The sequence below is a fragment of the Colossoma macropomum genome, unplaced genomic scaffold (genome assembly GCF_904425465.1).
Source record: "Colossoma macropomum unplaced genomic scaffold, Colossoma_macropomum, whole genome shotgun sequence".
Classification (NCBI taxonomy): Eukaryota; Metazoa; Chordata; class Actinopteri; order Characiformes; family Serrasalmidae; genus Colossoma; species Colossoma macropomum.
Genome location: NW_023494788.1, coordinates 2,002,697 through 2,028,450, shown reverse-complemented (window position 1 = coordinate 2,028,450; position 25,754 = coordinate 2,002,697). Strand labels below are relative to the sequence as shown.

Below are 25,754 nucleotides of genomic sequence, written 5' to 3'. Positions count from 1 at the left end.
TTTTGGTGCACCATCAAACCTGTGGTATGACGTCACACACAGCCGCCCAACCTAAATAACCAAAGGAACATTTCCTCCATTCTCCTCCACAGCGACAGCAATAAACACTGAAAACAAACTTCCAAAGGCTACAGTCTACACTTTATGACGTGTCACTTTCATCAGCACTAATGGGATCAAATCATACTTAATCATGTCTAAAGGGCCCATACCTTACATTACATGTCAGCCTCCAGTCCTCGCAGGCCAAAACACAGCATGCTGCCTCATTAAACACACCTGACTCAGCTCATCAGCTACTCAGCAAGGCTTTCATGGACTGAATCCAGAACAATTAGATGAGGGTAAACACTAATATCCATAGCACTTTGGCCCAAAGGGGTCCCCAGTTTGATGCGTGCCTTTTGTTTTCTTGCATTTTATTTTTACCACTGTAGTCCACCAAAAACACACATAATTCATTTTTACTCTTTTACAAACTTTCTTTATCTCTTAGAACTAAACAGTCTGTTTCGGACCAAAAGCGCATATCTCCATTTTTGTAATTTTTCAGTTTTTGACATAATTTAAAAATGCCTGTTGCTCTTTACATTGTGTGTAAATTTCATGATGAATGGACCAAAAGAAACGACCTAAAATGACTTTGAAAAAAGTCTGGTTCCATTGACTGACATTAAAAGTAAAGTAGGTTTTTTCCTTCTCCTGTAAAGTTACCATTTTGGAGATACGAGGTTTTGTTCTGACAGCAGCGATATGTAAAGGAGCTCTGTTCTGATTGGCTGTCCTGTATTGTGCCTCATTCAAAAGCAGCCTGGGCTTAACTGTAGTGTGAATGTGGGGACTAGTTTCTGTAAATGGACTGTGTACTCTGGAGAGTGAATGGTACGTTTTAAACGATGTTTAACAATGTTCACAACCAACACCAAAATCTTTTATTTTAGAAACGTTATGGAAATGTGATTTTCTATATAACAGACCCTTTAATTACATGGATAAAAAATGCAAAATTGATCCTAGATCAGTGTATATTTGTCTCCTGACCACAGTTTTCTGTATATTCTGTTTACCTATAAAGAAGTCAGACTGTGATGCATATATTTTAGTCTTATTCAACTTTTATTACACTATTATTTATAGGCTTTATTCTATTCATTATTATTATCATTGTCAGCTTAGGCATCAAATACTGGGAGTCACAAACTGAATCTCATTGTAATAAAGGTATTATGTTCTTTTCTGTGTTTACTCTCAGAGCTTTGCTGAATGCTTATCCCGTATCTTTGTTGTTGTTTCATTCATTCTTTTTAATAACTGTAATTTAGCTATTATTATAAAGCTGTTTTTGAATAGTTTTGTCATTTTAAGAGAGCTTTAGCAGAAAAAAGACTACTACTACTAATAATACTAACAGATGGACAACAATAGAAATAAAATATTTTTATAGCTCATGCAGAAACTTGTTCTGAGACACGACTGTGCGTTCGATTGTTGAAGACAATTACAAGATTAATGAGGAAAGTGATTGCTTGCTGTAAAAGGGGAATTCCACCAATTTTTCAAAATTGACTTAATGTGAAATTTTTTTGTAGAGAAACTTGCAAATCCTTGATAACAGTCATGGATATATCTGCCGTATCTCTTTTTATAAGTATATATATACATATATGTATGTTTTAAAGCTTTGTTTCTTTTTTTTCCTTTTCTTTTGTCATGTCTGTAAAACTTGGACCTGGTGTCAGGAGTCATCTGGTGCAAATAGAAGTTGTCCTAGATATACAGCATGTAACTGTAATATACTTGTAATGGCTATGAATAATGAAAATACCAATATTTATTAAAAACTATTCTTTTTAAATTTGCTAATCGTCCCAGTTTATGTGATAATATTTCATCTATCGTACAAAAAGCAGTAGATTTACCAGCTTGTTGAACTTTCAATCTAGTCAGTATTTCAGTAATGCCTTATTTCCTATGCTCTTGAAATGTGCATTGATAAGTCATGTTCTCCTTCCACTCTGTACGTCTTCATGAACAGTAAACGTGTACTGTGTTCCTGGAGTATGTACATTTGTAATTATGCACTTAATATGGGTTAGAGTACATTATACAGTACATCTTCTCATAAAAATTGTCTTTCTTACCAAAACAACAACAACAACAACAACAACAACAATAATAATAATAATAACAGTAATAATAAATAATATAATTATTTACAGAGCACTTTGCACACATCTCAAATTGCTTTACAGTGAAATAGTAATACAAAAATCATACAAAATAAAAATAGTAATAAAAATACAATAAAACCCAGCAATAATTAAGATGAATTGTCATTTAAGTAGAAGCAGAATTAAAAATATGCCTTGGTGCAGCGTTACACACTGTGGTGTTCCCTCAGGCAGCTTCATGAAGAGCCTCCTGAGATGGTTTTCTAACAGGACTGAAGAACATACCCATACTCTACCAACTCATCAAAAGTTTGGACACACTTAACGGAATACACATCACAATGTTCATAATATCCAAAATCACCAGTGAACCTACACGAGTCTTCTGAGTTTATATGGAATGTTGATGATGGAAAATAGTGTAAAATCTGAAATAATAAGTTTTCTTTGGGGACTATTTTCTCTGACAACACTCTGCATGCATGAATGTAAATGATTTAAAAATATGTATTAGGCCAAAATCTCAAAACTGACATAAAACATTGTCTCAGGCGGTGAAGTCACCCTTTCCTGTAATCATATTCTGTGAGGGAGCTTTTAGAGGTGGACGTCTGGTTCCTATCACCACCACTGTGAACAATTCTGACTCGGTAAGTTTCTCTAGAACAGAGCGTTTCACACCAATCCGTTCTAAACGACTCTGTTTACATCTTAACTGTTTGATTATGGAGAAATTTTTGGAAAATCAGAGGAATTCCCCTTTATTCTAGCCTTATGTAGCCTCAGTATCTAAATATCCACACACGCAGGTTGAATGGACTGGCTAACTACCCCTTCTGCACAAATCTTGTACTTTCATTTCTTTATTTCTTTGCTTCTTGTTTAAATAACTTTGTTTTTTTGTTTTTTTTTATGCACCCCCATCTCTCTAACGAGCCTTAACACTCTTTCCCGAATGTTATCATTATGCTTTGTTCTGGGGGCAGCAGCATTTGTGTGATTGACCAATGGTCGCACACTGAGAATGCAGTGGGCAACTAATGTGTCTAGATATGTGCGCTCCAGTATTCGCCTAGCGCATGCTGTTTGTCCTGGGCGGTCTCCACCCATTTTAGATGGGACTACATTAGAAACAACCATGCATTTCTCTCTTTCTCACTCTCTCAGCGGCCCACACACATAGTAGCTCACCGGGAACTGGCCCAGTCCTGCCAATGGCCAGTCCATTCCTGCATGAAATGGCTATGAATACACTACCTGATGTCTGAGACGTTGTTTTATGATAGTTTTGAGAAGGTTTTGGGCTCAAAATCCACGCAGGATGGAGGGATACATGACATGCAGGATGTTGTGAGGGAAAATAGTCCTCAAGGAAGTCCTCAAGGATTTTCCACTATTTTCCATCTTCAACATTCCATATAAACTCAGAAGACTTGTGTAGGTTCACTGGTGGTTCTGGATAGTAAATAAAATGTCTATATTTGTGTTGTAGTCATGGCGACCCCTGGTTCCTATCACCACCACTGTAAAGAGATATGAGTCTCTACAATCAACCATTTCACATACACCCATCAGCCATAACATTAAAACCACCTCCTTGTTTCTACGCTCATGGTCCATTTTATCAGCTCCACTGACCGTATAGTTTCACTCTGCAGTTCTACAGTTACAGACTGTAGTCCATCTGTTTCTCTGCATATTTTGTTAGCCCCCTTTTACCCTGTTCTTCAGTGGTCAGGACCCCCATCGACCCTCACAGAGCAGGTACTATTTGGGTGGTGGATCATTCTCAGCACTGCAGTGGTGGTGGTGTGTTAGTGTGTGTTGTGCTTGTGCGAGTGGATCAGACTAGAGTTTTTAAACACTGTGTCCACTCACTGTCCACTCTATTAGACACTCCTACCTTGTCAGTCCACCTTGTAGATGTAAAGTCAGAGACGATAGCTCATCTGCTGCTGCACAGTTTGTGTTGGTCATCCTCTAGTCCTTCATCAGTGGTCACAGGACGCTGCCCACAAGACGGTGTCGGTTGGATGTTTTTGGATCTCAGTCCAGCAGTGACACTGAGGTGTTTAAAAACTCCAGCAGCACTGCTGTGTCTGATCCACTCAGACCAGCGCAACACACACTAACACACCACCACCACGTCAGTGTTACTGCAGCGCTGAGAATGATCCACCACCCAAATAGTACCTGCTCTGTGAGGGTCCATGGGGGTCCTGACCACTGAAGAACAGGGTAAAAGGGGGCTAACAAAGTATGCAGAGAAACAGATGGACTACAGTCTGTAACTGTAGAACTACAGAGTGAAACTATATGGTCAGTGAATGGTTTTAATGCTATGTTTGATGGGTGTATCTGTCTTACAAACAAATGTTAAGCATATTCAATCCAAACTCTGTACTGCTTACTGTACATCAGCCTAAATTAGTTTACTTCCGTTGAGTCAGCTTGGCCTCTATAGGTGAAGGGCAGTTATAAGAGGACACGGCCATCTATAAAAGCTAAATATGAAAGCAGGATCATCGCTAATTGACTTTCAGACTCCGTCTGCTGACGTAGAGCCTCGCGGAGCTGCAGGCTTCATAAAGGCAGCAGCAGCGCTGGAGCTCCTCACTCACTCCTCCATCCAGGACAGGACGGGACACACTTTGAGCTTTTCTCCAAAAGAGCACCTACAGACACTCAGGGTGGGTTCTCTTCCCTTCTCTCGCCTTTAACTCTATCCTCAGATGGAGGGATTGTGGGAGTTCGTGAGTTATTTCTGCTGTTTTTCCTCTTTACAGATGCAGAAGTGCGTTGGCGGAGTCTGTGTGTCCCTCATTCTGTGCGCTGTCCTCTCGGAGACTCTGGGCATGGTCATAGCGGTATGTGAGAGATTCACTTTCCATCGAATATTCACTATCCATTTCGAATTTTCCGTTCCACCTTAAATGGCAAGTGCAGGTGCACTCTGGCGCTAACTGCTGCACCATTTAAGGTGGAACGGAAAATTTGAAAAACAAGCTCCATGCGCACTTAAAATAAGTTTATACCTTAACAAACAACTAAATAGCTGTGTTAAAATAACTCTGAATTGTGTACTTAGCTGCTGAAAAAGAACCACTGGAAACCAGTAGCATTAAAACCTAATTGGGAATTGGCTAAATGGTTAGCATTAGAGACCACCAGTTTCCTGTAGAACACCTTTAGATCCCATTAAGAAACCATCAGATGCATTTAGAATCAGCCTTTGGTCACCTGGGAAGCCTTTAGGGTCCTTTACATCGTGATTTCAATCCATCAAAAAAGTCAAAACACATTATAAAACTCAGGAACCAACAGGCACACTTAATGGTTTCTATGGTTTTTTTCAGCAGGGCTTTTCCATTCTGTTGGGTTTTGTGATGGTAACTGGTAGTAACTACTCTTATAAAAGATGGTTCTTTAGGGGTTCTTTAGTAAAGAAAATGGTTCTACATAGAACCGTGAACACGCAAAGAACCCTTTGCATGTTTAAAGAGTTTTTTGCATCATGGAAAGTTTCTTGTGTTGTATATGGTTCTATATAGAACCTCTTTGAAAAGGGTTGACATCGATAGAATAGAAGGAGAACGCTTTTTGGGGCTGTATAGATTTACAAAATGGTTCTACAACACATTCTCCATCAATCTGAAGAACCATTCCACCAAGGAACCATTTAATCATGCAAAAGGTTCTTTGAGTATTCATGGTTCTATACAGAACCATTTCCTTTGTTGAAAAACTCTTAAAGAACCATCAGTTTTAAGAGTGTAGGCTTAAAAAGGTTTTAGCTCCTGATTAATCGTTGATAACTTGGTGCTGGATCTTCATCACGCAGCATTAAAACACCTCTTCCACACAAACAGAGACTTTCATTAGTCAGAGGTGGGCGATATGGCTAAAGCAGAATATCATGATACTTCGATACACGATATGAATTAGGATATTTAGGTTTACTGGGGTTTGCTAACAGAAGTGCCACAATTAAAGAATGACCTGCTCACCAGTGACCAAAAATCAGAAGTTCTTTACAGTCAGGAGTTCAAAAAGTAATAATTTTTTTTTTCTCTTATAGAAATAAAAAAGGCATTTTTGTATCATGGCTTTGAACGAAAGAGTTATTATAGTTCACTAAAACTAAGACTAAAATTAAAACTAGCAGTGAAAAAATGTGCTCATTAACTGTGATATAAATAAAAAGTACACTTCAAAAACATAAAAACTAAATCAAAGCTATAACGTCTACAGCAGAACTGACTAAAACTATATACTTTTATAAATATAAACTATATAAAACTACATACTTATTTATAAACTATAAATAGAAATACTGAGAGAGGGCCTTTAGTTTTAGTGTTTTCAGTGTGATTGTGCCTATTTGTATCCGTCTGTCTGTCTATCTATCTATCTATCTATTAGTCTGTCTATCTGTATCTATCTGTCTGTCTGTCTGTCTATCTATCTATCTGTCTATTAGTCTGTCTATCTGTATCTATCTGTCTGTCTGTCTATCTATCTCTCCATCTGTCTGTCTGTATATTGATTATCTGTCTATCTATCGGTGTGTCTTACTGTATCTATCTGTATCTGTATGTCTATCTATCTATCTATCAGCATATCTGTATCTGTCTCTCTGTCTGTCTGTCTTTCTGTCTGTATGTCTGTCTATCTGTCTACGTATTGATTTATCTGTCCATCTATCCATCTATCCGTCTGTCTTTCTGTACCTATCTATCTATCTATCTATCTATCTATCTATCTATCTGTTTGTCTTTCTGCCTGTATGTCTGTCTATCTGTCTTATTTATCTGTTTGTCTGTATATTGATTTATCTGTCCATCTGTCAGCCTGTCTATCTATCTGTCAGCCTGTCTATCTATCTATCTATCTATCTATCTATCTGTCTGTGTCTGTCTATCTGTCTGTCTATCTATCTGTCTGTCTTTCTGCCTGTATGTCTGTCTATCTGTCTATTTATCTATCTGTCTTTCTGTATATTGATTTATCTGTCAGTCTGTCTCTCCATCTATCTGTCTCTTCCATTTATATTAGTGTTTTTGATCGCTGTGTCTGTTTTGACCCTCTGATCTGTACGTTTGAATGTTTTCCTGCTCTAATGGATCCATTTAAACCTCACGCTTTAATGATCTATTTATCTATTTGTCTGTGTATTTAAGTATCTATTAAATCCTCTGCTTTTGTTTTTCCTGCTCTGATCCTCCCATTTTAACCTCCTGAAGGGCTTTAATGTGTTGAAGTGGGCGTTAGAGTAGAAAACATTAAAATGTGACGGGTAAACTCTGCTTTATGCTGATCTAAAAGTGATTTGTACTGACCTGTGAGTGCTAACCACCCTGAACCCCCCCCCCACTCACACCTGTCCTCCAGGCGAAGGAGAAGCGCGGCTGGACGCTGAACAGCGCTGGATACCTGCTGGGCCCGCGTAAGTCTCTCTCACATCCACACACACTTTTCTGCTCAGCTTTCTACATTAACATTAACATTCCAGCAGCTTCAGTCAGAGTAAAGCGATCAGTTCACTCCATTACCATGTTTTTGTATTAAGAAGGTCATTCATTTGAACATAGTTGACGTTTTGAACATTTAATTCGACAGCGCATGTTTAAAGGGGCATTCCGACCTAAACTAGAGGTTAATATGTTATTCAGCAAACTGTAGCGCAGCAATGTATCCCTCAGCTTCATCGGTTTGACAGAATTTTATGTTTTTCTACCACAATAGCCCGCCATGCAAATACGTCACATATCCATAGGGAAGGAAAGCGGTCAGAGCGCCCCCTGCTGTTTGCATTCAAAACATAGGTTCACAGTGAATTGGAGGTGATGCAAATTACAGGTTGTACAACATAACATGCTGTGTCCAGGGTTGGGATGTAACAGAATATGTATTTGAAATACAGAAGTTAAGTTTATTATCTGTATTCAGTCCAAGTTACATTTTGAAATGCAGTATTACAGTAAAACAGTTACTTTCTACATTTTTAGGAGAATATATTAGAATACTTACCTACTAAACTAAAAAATGCAATCTTCAGAAGAAACACCATTACTTCTTAACTATTTTAAAAATGACATCTCAGTTAACAGCCTCTTTACAAACACTGACGTTCCTGCTAAAGCCTGAGTAGACTGATAAATCAATGTGATTGGTTATTAATCTCAGCGTTACTGAGCTCTGCTAAAGCCTGAGTAGACTGATAAATTAGTGTGGTGATCAGTTATTAATCTCAGCGTTACTGAGCTTTTTTGAGAGATGCTCAAACTAATCATGCCCTCAGTAGTGGACGTGTTTACAAGTGATAAGTTTAGCATTGGTGTTATACTGGACTCAGCTATGGGAGTAGCTGTGGATTGAAGCAATTAGTGAGAAAAAAAGGTGAGAATTTTGTAACTTCTCATGAAATTTAATAAACATTTTTTTTGGTAATGGAATACATTACTAAACTCATTTAGGACAGTGTATTCAGTGTTCAGCCATTACTACCTTTTGGCCCAACCCATATTCAGTCACATCTGATGTATGACGTATATATTCCTCTATGATAGTGTATTCATAGCTACTATGGATATATGATCATGAAATGTTTTGTTTCACAGAACTTGAGTCTAGGGTTTGGAGAAATGAATGGCAATTTAAAATGTTTTTAATGCAACCAGCAGATGGCGTAGTTCTGCATGCCAACTGCGATAAAGAACTCCACATAAGGACTCTCTTTCTAGCCATAACATTAGCAATCTGGCTTTTTCTGCATTAGCCAGCTAGTCGAAAAAAAGTCAAATAGTCGCCCAAAAGTTCCAAAAATAACTCCCACTTTCAAGATACATCATCAGAAGGTGCTTTTCCCAGTCTTGAAACAGGAAAATCTCACTCTAGATCAGGGGTTTAGTTACATTTCAATAAGGTCCAGTTTGAGAAATGTCCTCAATCAAAGGTCCGGAACATCATAATGTCTAACCTGCATTATGATTCAGTGCCATATACTGTTTACTGAAGTAGCCTAGTAGGTATGTCAACATCTTATACAGTCAACAACTGAATATCAAATCAAATAAAGTACAGTTCAGTAATATTTCAGCAACATTTATTGTCAGTTTTCTGTTTTTAGAGCCGCCATGTGAAATAATCTCCCTCTGACTCACTTTCTTCTCTGACTGCTGTGTCTCGTCTCGTCCCTCCCCTTTGTGTGCGTCACTCACTCGAGTCTCAGTGCTTATTGTAATGCACAGATCTGATTGGCTGAGTAGCATCACATGTGATATGTACAACGCATGCGATAGGTCTGTGAGTCTCCCGGGCCGCTAAAGCTACCGTAAAGGCTAGAAAAGTTTCGCTGATTAAAATAGGACCACCCCATCAAAATGAAATAATTCCCCATAGTTTATCAGTTATAGGTCCAGGTCCGCACAGGACAGCGTCTGGGTCCAGACTCGGACCGCGGTCCACCTATTAGTGACCTCTGCTCTAGATACTCTTCCGGCACCGCTGTCGGAGGAGAGTAAACACGTTTACAGCAGATGTTGCAACAGTTAACCATTTATCGCGGCCGGAAAGCCCCTTTAAAAACGTTATGCTAAATACAGGAAGTGTGCAGATACCATTCTAAGATTTCACTCTTTCTTTAACACATTTTTATTTATTTAGTTCTTTTTCACCTTATATTACACACAGTGAGAGGTGTCTGCCAGTAGTAAGTGAATGTGTGTGTGAAAGGGAGCCTCTACATGCTAATTATGAATTACACACATTTAAGCACACACACATTTGTTAGCCACGCAGGGTGTGCCTGTGTGGCGGAGTTGTGTAAGTTCGGGTAAAATTCCCTCATCCATGTGTTTCAGGTCGTATTGATCATCTAATACAGATAAAGGATGCTCCCAGTGCAAGGGGGAGAGAAGAGCTGCTTGGTGAATGTAAGCTAGCTCCTGCAGGCCGCTCACGTCAACACAGGGAATTGCTCTGTGCTGTATCGCTCTGTGTGTTTGTATTGTCAGCGCAGTATTATTAATACGGCATGGAAATGTCTGCAGAAAGCGAATGAATGACACCTCTAAATGGGGAGACGTACTGTCCTCAGGATTTCTTAAAGAAATAGTTTGACGGGGGCAAAAAATCAAATTTACACAGTTTTCCGTCCTTAACTCAGCTCGCTCGGCTGCTCAGGGACGTGTTTGGTGTCTGAAGTTTGCTTCTTTAGTTTCAGAGCTGGAGCCATGAGGCTAATGTAGCTAACAGTAATGGAGGTTTGTACAAACTTACATTAGCATTATGCTGTGTGCTCTGAGATTAGTGTTTAGCAATGCTAACGTACTTCAGTCCATGTTTATAGAAAACAGTGAGTCAAACAGTGTCAGAAACCACAGCATCAGGACTATTAGAGACACTGAACAGCTCCACACAGTCTGAGGCAGCTGTGGTTTATAGCTTCCATTACCTGTTAGCTACATTAGCCTCATAGCTGCAGTGCTAAAACTAAAGAATCAACTACATTTTACACTCTACACTCTGAGAAAATGGTTCTTCAATAAAGGGAATGGTTCGCTTTAGAACCACGAGCTTTGTATACGACCATTTCATGCTTAAATGGTTCTTTGCGTGGTGAAATGGTTCTTCAGATTGTTTTATATGGTTCTATAAAGAACCCTTTTTGAAAATGGTTTTGTGTAGCACCAAAAGGGGTTCTTCTATTGCTGCAAACTTGACATCAAACAAAAGAAGAACACTGTTTGGTGCTATAGAACCATTTTTTAAAAAAGGTTTCTCCACACTCTCCAACAATCTGAAGAACCATTTCACAATGCAAAGAGCCATTTAACTTAACTTGTGGTTCTAAATAGAACTATTCCCTTTACTAAAGAACCACATAGATTTAATGTTATAATATTTAATATTATAATACTTTCAACACTAAAAGGTGTCGAAAAGGTTTGAGTTGAAATTTAACATGACTAGCAGCTCCAGCTGGGGTAACACTATTAGTATTTATTTTAAAGAGTTTAGCCGCATTTTCATCTACAAATTTCAAGCCATTTATGATCCCTGAACTGGGTTTAGTATCGTGCAGTAATAGAGAACTATTTTTAAAATGTCTTATAATTTCAGTATCAAATGTGACTGAACTGCTCATCCCTTGCTTGTAGTGCTTTAATTAAAGAAGCGAACTTCAGACCCCAAACGTGTCTCAGCTGATCAACAGCGTTTGAGGTAAGGGGCGAAAAGTGTAAATTAGATTTTTTACCAAACTATTGCTTTAAATGGTTAAGCTAAGATAACATTATATGGAAGTACATCTCAATAATAATAATAATAATAATAACAATAATAATAATAATAACAAAAATAATGAGAGGTTAAACCTTTATAAATCTAACTGAATTCTGAACAATTAGATTCAAGCCCTCTTGTGAATGTACTGGAGTACATAATGGTGCAGAAGAGGCCCTTACAGCCGGAGTGATTGTGTATAAGCAGCCCTTCAGGAAACAAGCTCTTTCTCCTCCAGCTTCCTTCTGCCTGTGTGTGTGTGTGGCTGTTTTTGGCTGTGCTGTGAGATCCCACCGTCATTATCTACCTCCCTCCGCAGGTCGCTCCCTCTTTCTGTCTCTGAACATGACTCTGTGCTCTTCTGCCTTTGTGCCTTTGCAAAACTGGTGAAAACGCAAAACAAACTCAAAGCAATTCCATGACTGAAGCCCTGCAGGTTGCTCCTCTGTCCAGAGCAGGTGCATACGCTCAGGATGATGCACCTCAGTCGGGGCAAATGGGTGCTAAAACCTCCTGCAGCTCCTGTTGCACGCGACAGGGCTGCAGTGTATGTGTGTGAAATGCTCTAATACACCTGTGTGCAGATAAACTGGATTATTTTGTGGTTGTGCTTTGTGATCAGATGCCATTGACAGCCACAGGACGCTCAGCGACAAGCACGGCCTGGCAGGGAAGAGGGACATGGAGGACGACTTCAAATCAGGTACAGTCTCTCAGTCTCAGACGGTCGGTGGTGCCTGATGAGAAAAAACGCACACTTATTATAATATTGAAATAATAAAAATTATAATGGATACTTAGGAAGTAGCAGTGATGCTAATCCTACTGCCCACAACTTTTCAGCTTTAGAACTATGTAAATATACTGGTAAACTCCTCTTAAACTGGCTCTGACAACAACACACCCACTCATATCATACTGGAATGCATATACTTTTATATATTATATAAAAATATTATTTCTATATGGATCATTCTGCTAAACTGGTTCAGAGTCAGAGCTGAAACACATTTGGGATTTTTAACCGATCTTGGACTTTAGACTGAAATCGTTTTGCTTTGAGTGACTCTAAACCTTAATTATGTTTATTTTATTAAAACTAATCATTGAACGTTCCATTTTGTCTCTACTGAAACAACCATAACACTTTACCACTGTGTTTCAGTAATGACAATTTTAGCTCATTTTGAGCTCAAATGACCTGCAAACACAGCTTTGGTCAGCTGTTCACACAGAAAATCATCACATTTTTCATTAAAACACTAAAAAATGCAGAAAATATGACGATTCTTAATGTTCCACACTGATTTTCAGACTGTGGGACACATTTACTTCAAAACAATGGGATCTAACTGCTCACCATGTGGCCATGAGGGACAGGGATGCAGCCTCACTTCCTGCTCTGAAATGCAGGGGCGTGGTTAAAATAAGGCTCCGCCTACAGACTAAAACTGTATTTTGGTAGTGACATGAAAATGTGGGACAGCATTTTTTGAATACATTTTTTTTATTCAAAAATTAAACTGTTACCTCTGTCAACTTCACTTTAAAAGAATGCATTTATAAAAATACAAAAAAGTAAGAATTATTTTCTGAAGTGTAAATTTAGACAGCTCCCAGTAGAAAGTACCCTATAAATAATGATTTTGTATATATTTAGCTTAGAAGTATCTCTATTAATGTCATCAGTCAAAACATAACCCCTGTAAATATCTAAGCTCTGAATACTTCGTTGTTTTTCTGTGGGACCATGTATCTAACATGTATTTCATACATAGCTGCCTATTTCTTATATATTAAACCTAAATAAGCCTTTGTTGCTTTCAGGTTTCAAAATTCAGATAATAATGTTCAACAATAATCACACGATAATTCTCTCTACTTTCAAAGGAACCCTGAGGATAACAGATGAAGATGTTGTCCACACCATCATAGACTTTCTATCATATCTCAAACTGAAAGGTGAGCAGAGGGATTCAAATCTCTCACAAGTCCAAACAAAGAGGTCCAAGTACCATCCTGCATTATATATGTATGCTGTTGGAAGAAAACCTCGTATCTCCAAAATGGTAACTTTACAGGAGAAGGAAAAAACATACTTTACTTTTAATGTAAGTCAATGGAACCAGAATTTTTTCCAAGTCATTTTGGGTTGTTTCTTTTAGTCCATTCATCATGAAATATACATACAACGTAAAGGACAACAGGCGTTTTCAAATTATGTCAAAAACTGAAAAACGACAAAAATGGAGATATAAGGTTTTGTTTCCGACAACAGCGATCTGTATGTGTACACACACGTTTATATAGAACCATGAACACTTGCATGCTTAAATGGTTCTTTGCATGGCGAAATTGTTCTTCAGATTGATGGAGAATGTGTTGTATAAGGTTCCATATAGAACCTTTTTTGAAAAGGGTTCTATATAGCCCCAAAAAGGGTTCTGCTATTGTTACGATGTCAGGCTTGTGTACAATAGAAGAACCCTCTTTGGTGCTATATTGGACTACGTGCCATAAATATTCCATCAGTTTGAAAAACAATTTCACTGTGCAGGGAACCATTTAATTGTGCATTTGGTTCTTTGAGTGTTCATGGTTCTAGATAGAACCATTGTCTTTACGAAAGAACCCTTGAAGAACCATTTTTTAGGAGTGTACATATATCGCACTGAACTCAATTAGTCTGGCATTGTCTTTGCAGAAACGTTGAAAATTTTAAAAGGTATTTGTGAACTGTTTTGTGCTGAACTGAATTAATGTGGCATTTTAAAATATTTATTTTATTTTATTTATTTATTTTCAGAAATGGGGGCCCTGGATAATCTGCCTTCCTCTCTCACATCAGAGGAGTTGAGTCAGCCTTAACTCGGACCAAACCTCAGATTTCTCAGAACACTGACCTCCGACCTTCTGACCACCGAGCTCTCCCGAACAGGCACTGTTTTTGTTCCACGTCTTCATCACTGTAGCGTTCGCTTGAGTCTCGACACATGAGCTGAGTCCTGAAGAGTTACTTGAATGGCTGAGTTGAAGAATGTGTCACGAATAAAAGTTGTAAATGGCTTTCGATTCACTCTGTTTCATGATATTATGGTTTCATATTCATATTCAATTTCTATTCATGAGCTGAGAATGACATTTGACTGCTTTTCAGTTATTTATTTCAAGCTAATATAGGAATATATAAAGAAAACATGTTTGGAGGTCAGATTATGACATTCTTACGTGTCACATACTGGCTTATTCAGGTGAAACAGGTGCATACATGAATAATTAACCATCCAGTCTGCCTTTCCAGGTCTTAGCTCACCAGTGGTCATTCAGGATTATCCAGAACTGAGTCATCCATATACACACACACACACACCAACACACACACACAGTCACTACCTTAAAGACACATTTCTCCATTTTTTTCAATATGTCTACATAATTAACTGGTTAAGATGTAAACAGAGTCATTCAGAGTGGTTTGGTGTGAAACGCTCTGTTCTAGATAAACTTCCCGAGTCAGAACTGTTCACAGTGGTGGTGACAGGAACCAGACGTCCACCTCTAAAAGCTCCCTCACAGAAAGTTCCTACATGAAATGGTTATGAATTCACTGCCTGATGACTGAGACACTGTTTTATGATAGTTTTGAGAAGATCTTGCCTTAAACTCCATTCATGGTGGAGGGATACATGATATGCAGGGTGTTGTGAGGCAAAATAGTTCCCAAAGAAAATTTATTATTTCAGATTTTCCACTATTTTCCATCATCAACATTCCATATAAACTCAGAAGACTCGTGTAGGTTCACTGGTGGTTCTGGATAGTAAATAAAATGTCTATATTTGTGTTGTAGTCATGGCGACCCCTGGTTCCTATCACCACCACTGTGAAGACATCTGAACCATTTCACACCAAACCACTCTGAGTCACTCTGTTTACATCTCAGTCTCTAATGATCAAAACTAAACATCTGGGTGCAGCCTAACAGAGTAAAGTGGGTGGGGAGGGGGCTGGGCTTATGCTATGGACACACCCCCTCTCAAATGACACACTGGGCTTTTATTCTGAAGACTTTATAAATTGTAGTGCTTGTGATTTTTGGGGTTTGTTTTGTCAGAGGGCAGTAATCAGAGGCTGAAACTCTTTTGCTGGAGAACTTTTATTAATCTGAACCAAACCGACCTGTTTAGAACAGAATTAGAGCTACAGAACAGAGAAAATATTCTAAATTGAATTGAATCAAACCTGAAAATGTATATCATTAAACCTCTTATTGTGATAAATGAGCCTGGGCACAGAATAAACATGAACGCTTTATGGGGTGAAGAGATGACGGACAATGATGTTCAATTAATCTAGAACAAATGTGTGAAGGTATCGTGTTAAACACATCCAGAAGCTTGTGTCTAGGAAGAAGAAGAAGATCTACAGTCAATATAAATCTGTAACCAAAATCTCTGTAACAATAACCGTTTAGTCTCTGTGTGATCTCACGCTTTGGCACTTTAAAACATCTTTGGGATCACCATGGTAAATTTTTCCCAGAGTAATCCAAAAATTCCCCGTGGTCCTTCACAGTCAGTCTGGAAATAACAGACAGCATGGATGGAATGCTCTCATCTGGACTCAGAGGAGCCTGGAGGAGATTAAAAATATGATAATTATCATTAAGATGACCATTAAAAAAAAAAAAACATTCATACAATAAAAAAGTCAGCCTGTTAAACATAACTGTCCATAAGAATACTGTATAAATAAATCAGTCAATGAAAGCTATTAAAGGGGCATTCCAGCCTAAAACTAGAGTTTAATATGTTGTTTGTTGTGTTATGTAGTGCAGTACTGTGTCCCTCAGCTTAGAGGTGGGCAATATGTAGATATTTTATTGTTATTGTGATGAACATCACTATTATCATGATACACGTTTCAATAAAAAGGGAACATAATTAATGTATTACAAAACCGTCTTTAAGGATTGTGATATGATATTTTTGCCATATTGGTGACCCCTCCCTGGCAGAATTCACAATTATATGTCATATATATAAAATATGTCATATTTTTGTTCTTTAGTGTTCTCTCACTACAATACCCAGCATGCCTTACATAAATATATCAAATAGCTGTTGTCTGAAGAAAACCTCATATCTCCATTTTTTGACGTTTTTCAGTTTTTGACATAATTTGAAAATGCCTGTTGTCCTTTACATTGTCTGTAAATTTCATGATGAATGGACCAAAAGAAACGGCCCAAAATGACTTGGAAAAAAACTCTGGTTCCATTGACTTACATTAAAAGTAAAGTATGTTTTTTCCTTTTCCTGTAAAGTTACCATTTTGAAGAGACGAGGTTTTCTCCTGACAACAGTGATATGCTGCCTTTAAGTTGCATCAGAAATATCGTATTTACGAGATGGAGGCACATGAACGGTACCACAATGCTGTATCTACTAGTGGGAAGCTCAGATTTTTCAGTGAGCTCCGATTTTCCGATTTGGGGGTGTCAACAAAAAACCAATGATAGCCGCTGATAAACTGGCCATATTTCAGTTATTCATCAGCCACAACATTAACACTGCAGGCTGAAACCATCCACACATGGAAATACAGATATAATGTATAAACACTGACTCTCTTTAATAACAGAAAAATAAAAGCATTTCCACTTATTTCCAACCAAAACTACTTGAACACAAATTAAGTCATACTTACGACCTCCGAAGTCATAAGTAGGAACTTCCGAGGAGGACTAATGGGCAGCAATACAACCATTAGGAATCCCTGTGGTGTCAACCAGTCATGACTGTTAGCCTAGCCACCAAGCCATAGACTAAGAAATACAACCAAGCCAGCACTAGTGTCAATACTGACGTTAGCTGTCTGCCTTCCTTCTGCATTCGCCAGCTAACGAGAAAAACGAACATCCACCCCAAAGCAGCGTCATTTTTTAAAAGTTCATCAAAATACATCATCAGAAGAGGGTTTTAGTCTTTAAACCAGACAATCTCACTCGAGAGAACACTGCAGAACCACTGTATGAGGCGAGTGGGCAAGTTTGCAAACAGATGTAGTGATGGTTAAAGTTTTAATTTTGGCTGGAGTGCTCCTTTAATAACAATTCTTTACAAAAACAGTCTATTTACAACAGTTGTTATAGTCAAATCTTTCTGGTACAGATGTGTGTATGTGGTGTATGTGTGTGCTCACATCAGGGCCTCCCATATCAGTGCGAACCCAGCCGGGGTGAAGAGCAACACACAGGATCCCCTCTGGCTCCAGAGCAGACGCCAAACACCGTGTCACCATGTTCAGGCCAGACTTTACAGGAATAGTAAAAAAAATCTAATTTACACAGTTTTCCTCAACCAAACACCGACATACTGATCTGTAAAAATGGAGAAAATTTCGGAGAAATTTCACTTTGATGCTGCTACTGTTCAGCTCCATACTTTAGTTAGTTTGTATTGTTTAGTTTTGGAACTGTTTTTAGATAATGGAAATAAAAAGAATCTAATGATGTGCAAATCATGCAAACCCTACATTTAATTGAACGTAGTAGAAAGACGACATACCAAATGTTAAAACTGGGAAATTTCATTGTTTTTTGAAAAATATATGCCCGTTTTGAATTTGATGCCAGCAACATGTTTGAAAAAAGTTGGGATGGATTTAAAGGAGGGGTGGAGTTACAGGACTTGAACTGTACCACCAGGTGATCAGTGGGCTCTGACTGTACAGGCAGACCGTCTACTTGAATGTAGCCACCATGAGATCCACAATCAGCGCATCATTTTTAAACTGCGTCACTTTTTCAGCCATATATGACATATAGCATATGCTGATTGCAGCGACTTCGTTTCTCCAGAACTGGAGCCACTACAGCCACGGGTCTCTTCACTGCCAGAATATTTAATTTGAATATGAATTATGGGCTCATACAACCACTGAATCTTTTCATTGTATCTCTGCCTCATCCTTGCCTGAGCCACTAGACTTAGAGACTTTTGTGACCCTTTTTGCTGAGTGACTTTATTTCTAAAACAGCTACAAATCTCGTGAGGGGGAAAGTGAGAAATATAAATATTTTATAGGACGGTTGTAATTTATTCCCCTGCATGCTGACCATTTTCTTTATTGAGTGTTCCATGGTTTGCTAGCTTCACTCACTATGGTAGCTACTGTGTGATTTTCAGACACCGTTTACAGCGTTACTTAGTTAGTACCTAACTAAGTGTAGGCGGTCTACACCATTACAGAGCGGCAGTTTAAAAAAGATACTGTCCAAAATTACACTATTTTAAGAATATTAAACTCAGAAAGCAGAATAAATGTGATGTGACTGTTTTTCCTCTGGTTTTATATTAAGCTAATTTCATTTAATAGCCTATACAGGGAATCTTAACTTGATATATTAGTTAATTTACTTACAATGACTGTTAATGCTGAATAGGCATTGTAGGTAAGTTACAGCCATCCTTAGTTTGTATAGATATTCACAACAGCATCTTCTTACACAAAGCTGAAGTCAGCTTTTTATTCGCCAGCTTCTTGCTCGAATTTTCCAGTTCTACCTTAAATGGTGCAGCTTGTGGGGCCTGAATGCAACTGCTGCACCATTTAAGGTGGAACAGGAAAAAATCGAGTAAGAAGCTGGTGAATAAAAATCTGACCTCAGCTTTGTCCGTCTTTCTGTGTTTTGGGGGGTTTATTGCACTTTTTGTGTGTATTAAGATTAGAAGTGATTCACACATTGATGGATTTGCTGATGTGTGTGAGATTACGTTTATACCGGACCTCAAGCTAAACTCCGGTGGATGCTTCCCTGCTGCTCTGGACAGCTAACAAGCACAATCACAGTTATTAAATAGAAATAAAAGCTACCGACAGCAGACCGTGCTACATAGACTAATCTATGCCTGAAGATTATAACAAAACAAATTTGGTGAAAATCGGTTGAGTAATAAGGAAGTTGTGGCTGATTTAATCCTGAGACTCATCATCTCTCAGTACAAGTGAATCTGTTCACAAGTGGATCTTGACCTCTCCAACATGGCGGATGCGCCGACGTATCGCCTCAGATAGAGAACAACAGACAATGCGGCATCTAGGGATGTATATCTATGGGGGTATATCAGTTGTACACTACTTATCGCGGTGCTTTGTGGGATTGTTTGAGTGCACTGGACCTTCTGCAGTTTTGGACACAGATAGAGTCGATCAGCCGAGACACATCTGAAGTTTGCTTCTTTAGCTTTAGTGCTGAAGCTTTGAGACTAACGCAGCTAACACGGTCCTAACTGCAGGCCTCAATCATCATCTGCCTCAGATCATGTGAGTTTTGGTTTGAGACAAGTGTGTGATGATTTAGACATGCAGTTAGCACCATGCTAACTGGTGGTGCAAGCTTAAATGTTAGCGACATTAGCCTCATAGCTCCAGTAATAAAACCTCAAACATGTCTGGGCTGACGGACTACATTTGGGGTTTGGGGGGCGGCGAACTGGGGGAATTCGATTTTTCAGTAATAACTGCTTTAACAATAAACAAAATCAAACACCACGATAACAGCAGCCGTCCTCACCTTAGAGACCCTGTAAGCGTAGGCTTTGTGGATGGCTGCCTGACCCCAGTTGAGCTGGACGGAGCCCAGGATAGAGGACATGTTGACCACAGCTGACCGGTGAACCCCCATTCCACTGCCTTGGCCGGCCGCTGCGGCGGTCTTCAACAGCGGCAGGAACGCCTGAAACAAACAATCTACATTAAAGCCACTTTACAGACAACTGGGCTGAATCTTTAAGCTTCTATGTAGAACCACTTCTTGCTTAAATGGTTTATTTCATGGTGAAAAGGTTCTTCGGATTGATGGAGAATGTTTTGTGTATATATATATTGAGATATATATTGAGTGGTTCTATATTAACCCTATGCCCTATACCTAAACCCTATATTTAAGTGAACATAGTACAAAGACGACATACCAAATGTTAAAACTGAGAAATTTAATTGTTTTTTTTGGAAAAATATATACCCATGTTCAATTTGATGCCAGCAACATGTTTCAAAAAAGTTGGGATGGATTTAAAGGAGGGGCGGAGTTACGACACTTGAACTGTACTACCAGGTGATCAGTGGCCTCTGATTGTACTGGCAGACTTAGTGACTTTTGTGACCCTTTTTGCTGGGTGACTTTATTTCTAAAACAGCTACAAATCTCGCGAGGAGGAAAGTGAGAAATATAAATATTTTATAGAACGGTTGTAATTTAGTCCCCTGCATGCTGACCATTTTCTTTATTGAGTGTTCAGTTCTCTACAACTACACACTAAAAAAGATGGGTAGAACCACTACTGGCTTAAATGGTTTATTTCAGGGTAAAATATATATATTTAGTGGTTCTGTATAGCACTATATAGCACTCTATACAGTGGGTCTTCTGTTGTTACAAACTTGACATTGTACTGTCTAGAACAATTTCACCATGCAAAGCACCCTTTAACCAAGAAATATAGAACCATTCCCTTTAGTAAACAACCACTGAAGATCTTTTTAAGAGTGTACTTGTATAGATTTAATGGTTCTATATAGCACTAAAATGGGTTCTGTTACAATGTCAAGCTCATTACAATAAAAGAACTGTTCTTGGTGCTATAAAGAACCACATACAACACATTCACCATCAATCTGAAGAACCATTTCACAATTTAAGCATGAAAAGAACCATTAAAGCATGAAATAGTTCTATACAGAACACATGGTTCTAAATAATGGAGTTTTTAAACACTGTGTCCACTCACTGTCCACTCTATTCGACACTCCTACCTTGTCGGTCCACCTTGTAGATGTAAAGTCAGAGACGATAGCTCATCTGCTGCTGCACAGTTTGTGTTGGTCATCCTCTAGTCCTTCATCAGTGGTCACAGGACGCTGCCCACAGGACGCTGTTGGCTGGATATTTTTGGTTGGTGGACTATTCTCAGTCCAGCAGTGACACTGCTGTGTCTGATCCACTCAGACCAGCGCAACACACGCTAACACACCACCACCACATCAGTGTTACTGCAGTGCTGAGAATGACCCACCACCCAGATAGTACCTGCTCTGTGAGGGTCCATGGGGGTCCTGACCACTGAAGAACAGGGTAAAAGGGGGCTAACAAAGTATCAGAGAAACAGATGGACTACAGTCTGTAACTGTAGAACTACAAAGTGCTCCTATATAGAAAGTGGAGCTGATAAAATGGACGATGAGCGTAGAAACAAGGAATAAAGGTCATAATGTTATGCCTGATCTGTATATTTATACTCACTAACTCTTTCAGTGTCAGATCCCTTCAGGGTTGTGATTATGAGCGTTAAAATCAATGTTAGAGGCTCTGGAAAACAGCATAAGTTCAGCTTCTAATGTAGAAATCACAGCGTAAAGGATTCCAACGGTTTAACATGTGACTTGTCACCAAGTGGCGTCACATCTGATGGTTTTCTACTGGGATTTAAATGTGTTCTACAGGAAACTACTGGTAACCATTAAGCCAATTCCCACTAGGAAGTAAAAACATTAGGTTTTAATGTTACTGGGTATAATGGTCTCTTTTCAGCAGGGTGAGCGAAAGGCTTCCAGACCCAGAAGAGAGTGATTTGATGTCTGTGATCTTCCTCAGAGCTTGACTTCTCAAATGCATCTCGAATTTGAGTGTTTCATAACGTGACCAGAGTTATGGACGTTTGTTGGTGTTAAAAAAGACCATTAGAACCATTAAAATCCTAATGTGAACTGGCTTAAGTGTTAGTCCTGACCACTGAAGAACAGGGTAAAAGGGGGCTAACAAAGTATCAGAGAAACAGATGGACTACAGTCTGTAACTGTAGAACTACAAAGTGCACCTATATAGTAAGTGGAGCTGATAAAATGGACAGTGAGTGTAGAAACAAGGAGGTGGTCAGAATGTTAAGCCTGATCGGTGTATAACCTGTCTGTATAGCACTTTGAGCTGGCATTGTGGGTAGGGAGTGGGAGGCGCTCTATACTGTGCTGTGCTGATTTATGTGAAATCATTTTGCGACGCTCGCACTGTAAACAACAGGCGCGTGAGAAACATCAGATCATCCCTCACCAGAATATAGAGAAGTGCTGTGCTGTAATAATCAGATCACTGTTCAGTTTCTGTGTCTCTTGTTGCATTCGGGGTGTAACATCTACATGTCTATATGTGTGCTTAATTATTCGGAGACCGTTTAGCTGATTAACTAATCAAATAAAGTTTGATTTCTGATTCTGTATGAAGTAATTATGAAAATCAGTCTGTTGATAATGATGTTAATGGTATCAATGTTCTATACAGGTTTCAGTGAACTGATACAGCTTTACTGTCTCTGAACATGATAGCGCTGGGTAATGTTATTTTGCCCCACCCATTGGTGCACAGTGATGTCATCAAAAAAACAACAAACAACAGAAGACGTTTTGGAGGCGGGGCTAAAGTCATTACATTTCGATGTTAGATTACAGAAAACGAGAATTTAGTCTTTTAGTCCTAAACCTAAAGCTTTTTTCAGATAGTTTATTAAGAGTTTATGTGGAAACGCTAAGGGGAACCATCAAGTATAGCCAAGTTTTTATGATTATGATTATTATTATTGTTGTTGTGTTGTTGTTGACATTGTTGTGCTGTAGATGTAAACTCTAAACTCAGAGTGCCTGATTATGTCAAGGTAAGCATTCGTTTACCTTCGTAATGAAGAGTGGAGCCACCGTGTTGTTCTCAAAGGTCTTCAACATGACGTCTCGGGTCACTGTGTTGAGGTCACTATCGATCTGGATCCCAGCGTTGTTGATTAAACAGTTCAGACCAGCTGCTCCGACTATGGAGGAGACTTCTTTGACAGCAGCTTCGATGCTGGCACCACTGACCACATCTGAAACGTTCACAGATCACAAATTCACAAATCAGCTCAACCTAAACCTATTTAGATCTGCGTTATTTGTTTATTAGAACTAGACAAACATATCATAAACTGTTTTTATTAAATGTAAATACATTTTGTTTAATATAAATATATTTGTACATAGCAGTTTTTTTTTATATTTTTGTATATTTTGTGTATATTTTATATATTTCAGTTTCAGTATTTTCTTGTATTTGTATTTTTTTTACTGTTTTTGCTTTCTGTAGAGTGTTTTTCTGAGCCTCACCTCAAGCATTTCAACGCATGTATGTCCTGACGTAAAATGACAAATAAACTTGAAACTTTTTGTGGTAAATAACTACACTTAACAGAAAATATTTACAGTGCTCTTATGAATTAACCTCTTATAAATCAACCTAAAGCAGGGGTGTCCTAAGTCCAAGCCTCTGGCCAAATACGGCCTGTGGACAGATTTTTATTGCCCAGTGACGTCTCATTGTACGTGCCAGTATGTTGCAGTTTCTCCTTCTACCTGACGGTGACAGCGGTACCGCAAACTTCGTGTTGCACCCTACTGTATTAACAAAGTTAGCAAAAGAGTAAAAGCCTTCTGTCAAACTAAAATACTGACAGTCACGACTACAGCCGAAAGCTGTGAACTGTGATAACTGACAATATTGGTAATATAGAAATAAGAATACATTTTCACTGAGAACTGAGAACCACAGCAGATGTGTGTGTCTCATACATCAAACGACTGTAATGAATTCCAAAAGACATTAAGACACAAACCATGAACAGGACACTAAATATTAGAGGGCAGAGACACAACAGCTGAAATCTACGCTCCTCTAACAGCAGCAACTTATGAATATGTTTCACCGTTTTGCAATTTATTGCTGCTCTGAATTCAATCTGTTATAAGCTCTTCTCGACCTGAACTGCCCTCTGAATCTGTTTGCATTCTTGCACAGTGCATCCAACAATAAAGGCAGCTTTGTTCAGCTTTTCCATAGTGACAGAAACACGGCAGCACACAGAAACCTCTATTTCAACATGCTGATATGTTTCGCTGGCCGACGTGGATACGCTTGCCCACGCAGTTAGAAATAAAGGTTCTGTACAGGTATATTTTTCGCTCATCAAGGTACAAACAGTGTAAATGTTCCCTCAAAGGTACAACAGTGTTTTAAGGTCTGATTGTGAACCTTCGAACAGCTTAGAACATATCATTTCAGTGGATTATGGTTCAGTTATGTTCCCTGACTAAAGGTACTGAGATGGAGCCTTGAGTAGATGTGCAGAGTGAAATATTACAGCTCACCTAAAGCCACGATATGAAGGTCTGGATGGGAGTTTGCGAGTCGCTGCAGCTCCTGAAACACAGACAAACTTTTATTCACATGCATGGTGGTTATGTAATGTGTTTTGGCTTTTTAAATGGGTTGATCTCACAGTGTAAAGGATCCTGATGGTTTAACAGCTGGCCAGTGACTGACTACAGATGGATTTGATGGTTTCTTAGTGGGGTCTAAAGGTGCTCTGCAGGAAACTAGTAGTAACCATTCAGCCAACTCCCATTAGAAAGCAAAAACATTACCCTGCTGAAAACAGACCATTAGAACAATTAGGATTAAAACCTGATGGATTTGCTTATTTTAATGGGAATTGGCTTAATTGTTACCATTAGAGACCACTAGTGTCCTGCAGGAAACCATTAATGCTATCAACCCATCAGGAAAATACTCAATACCATTAGACACACCAGGAACCAGCAGACACTTTTAATGGTTTCTGTGATTGTTTCCAGCAGGGAAGTGTGAGCTGGCCTACCTGAGCTCCATCCGGGTTCCTCGCAGTCGCTATGATCTTTTTTGGCCTCTCTGCGTTGCTGACCAGATGTTTGACCATCTGCAGCCCCAGTCCTCTGCTCGCCCCTGTGATCAGCACTGACTGACACTTACTGAAGTTCAGAGTCATGATTAACAAACTTCAGCGGCTCAGCTTTCCCTCCACAGTCCAGCTCACTGACCGCTCCGCAGTCACATGCATAGACTGTATATGAGAGCCTATGGTCTGCCCACGGTGCTGTGGGGGGCGTGGCCTGTTTCATCACTCTCTGTTTTGTAATCTTTTTATGCAAATCGCGCTTTTTTACACCCAAACGACTTATGAATGACGATGTCTGTGAGCCCTGATATGTATGTATGTGTTTGTATTGTGTATGTTTGTAGTTATTCTTCTGGGGCTGCATTACAGAAACGTCTGAGTCTGAATTCTTATCTTATCTGCTCAGTTACCACGGCAACTTCGGTACGGACTGAATTCAGGACAGAAGCTATACAGCTTCATAATCTCATCATGAACTCCAGATAAGAAAACAGCATCACACAAA

At 38.9% G+C, this 25,754-nt stretch overlaps 2 protein-coding genes across 3 annotated transcripts; one reads left to right on the top strand and one right to left on the bottom strand.

Moving 5' to 3' along the window:
* The first annotated feature begins 4,797 nt into the window (after nucleotides 1–4,797).
* On the top strand, nucleotides 4,798–14,522 carry gal (galanin/GMAP prepropeptide). Of its 2 annotated transcripts, XM_036567766.1 has the most exons (7): nucleotides 4,798–4,861; nucleotides 4,958–5,038; nucleotides 7,563–7,617; nucleotides 10,034–10,105; nucleotides 12,079–12,159; nucleotides 13,347–13,418; nucleotides 14,263–14,522. In XM_036567766.1, exons 2-7 carry the CDS (start codon nucleotides 4,958–4,960, stop codon nucleotides 14,322–14,324), a joined length of 423 nt encoding a protein of 140 aa, XP_036423659.1. In that variant the 5' UTR covers nucleotides 4,798–4,861; the 3' UTR covers nucleotides 14,325–14,522. The 2 variants fall into 2 exon arrangements, with proteins under 2 accessions (XP_036423659.1, XP_036423660.1); XM_036567767.1 differs by lacking the exon at nucleotides 10,034–10,105.
* A 1,272-nt stretch (nucleotides 14,523–15,794) lies between these two features.
* On the bottom strand, nucleotides 15,795–25,385 carry LOC118806354 (C-factor-like). The gene is made up of 6 exons (XM_036567765.1): nucleotides 25,193–25,385; nucleotides 24,684–24,735; nucleotides 23,181–23,368; nucleotides 20,035–20,196; nucleotides 17,661–17,771; nucleotides 15,795–16,089 (listed from the first exon to the last, which is right to left on the bottom strand). The coding sequence occupies exons 1-6, from the start codon at nucleotides 25,337–25,339 to the stop codon at nucleotides 15,976–15,978; spliced, it is 774 nt and encodes a 257-aa protein (XP_036423658.1). The 5' UTR covers nucleotides 25,340–25,385; the 3' UTR covers nucleotides 15,795–15,975.
* Nucleotides 25,386–25,754: the final 369 nt, after the last annotated feature.

Excerpts from the sequence above, each read along its gene's own strand:
- gal (XM_036567766.1), top strand. The coding sequence starts at position 4,958 with ATGCAGAAGTGCGTTGGCGGAGTCTGTGTGTCCCTCATTCTGTGCGCT. Across the intron at positions 5,039-7,562 it reads CTCTGGGCATGGTCATAGCG|GCGAAGGAGAAGCGCGGCTG; the intron begins GTATGTGAGAGA and ends CCTGTCCTCCAG. Across the intron at positions 10,106-12,078 it reads AGAAGAGCTGCTTGGTGAAT|ATGCCATTGACAGCCACAGG; the intron begins GTAAGCTAGCTC and ends CTTTGTGATCAG.
- LOC118806354 (XM_036567765.1), bottom strand. The coding sequence starts at position 25,339 with ATGACTCTGAACTTCAGTAAGTGTCAGTCAGTGCTGATCACAGGGGCG. Across the intron at positions 24,736-25,192 it reads GGAACCCGGATGGAGCTCAG|GAGCTGCAGCGACTCGCAAA; the intron begins GTAGGCCAGCTC and ends TCTGTGTTTCAG. Across the intron at positions 20,197-23,180 it reads CTCCACTCTTCATTACGAAG|GCGTTCCTGCCGCTGTTGAA; the intron begins GTAAACGAATGC and ends TGTTTGTTTCAG.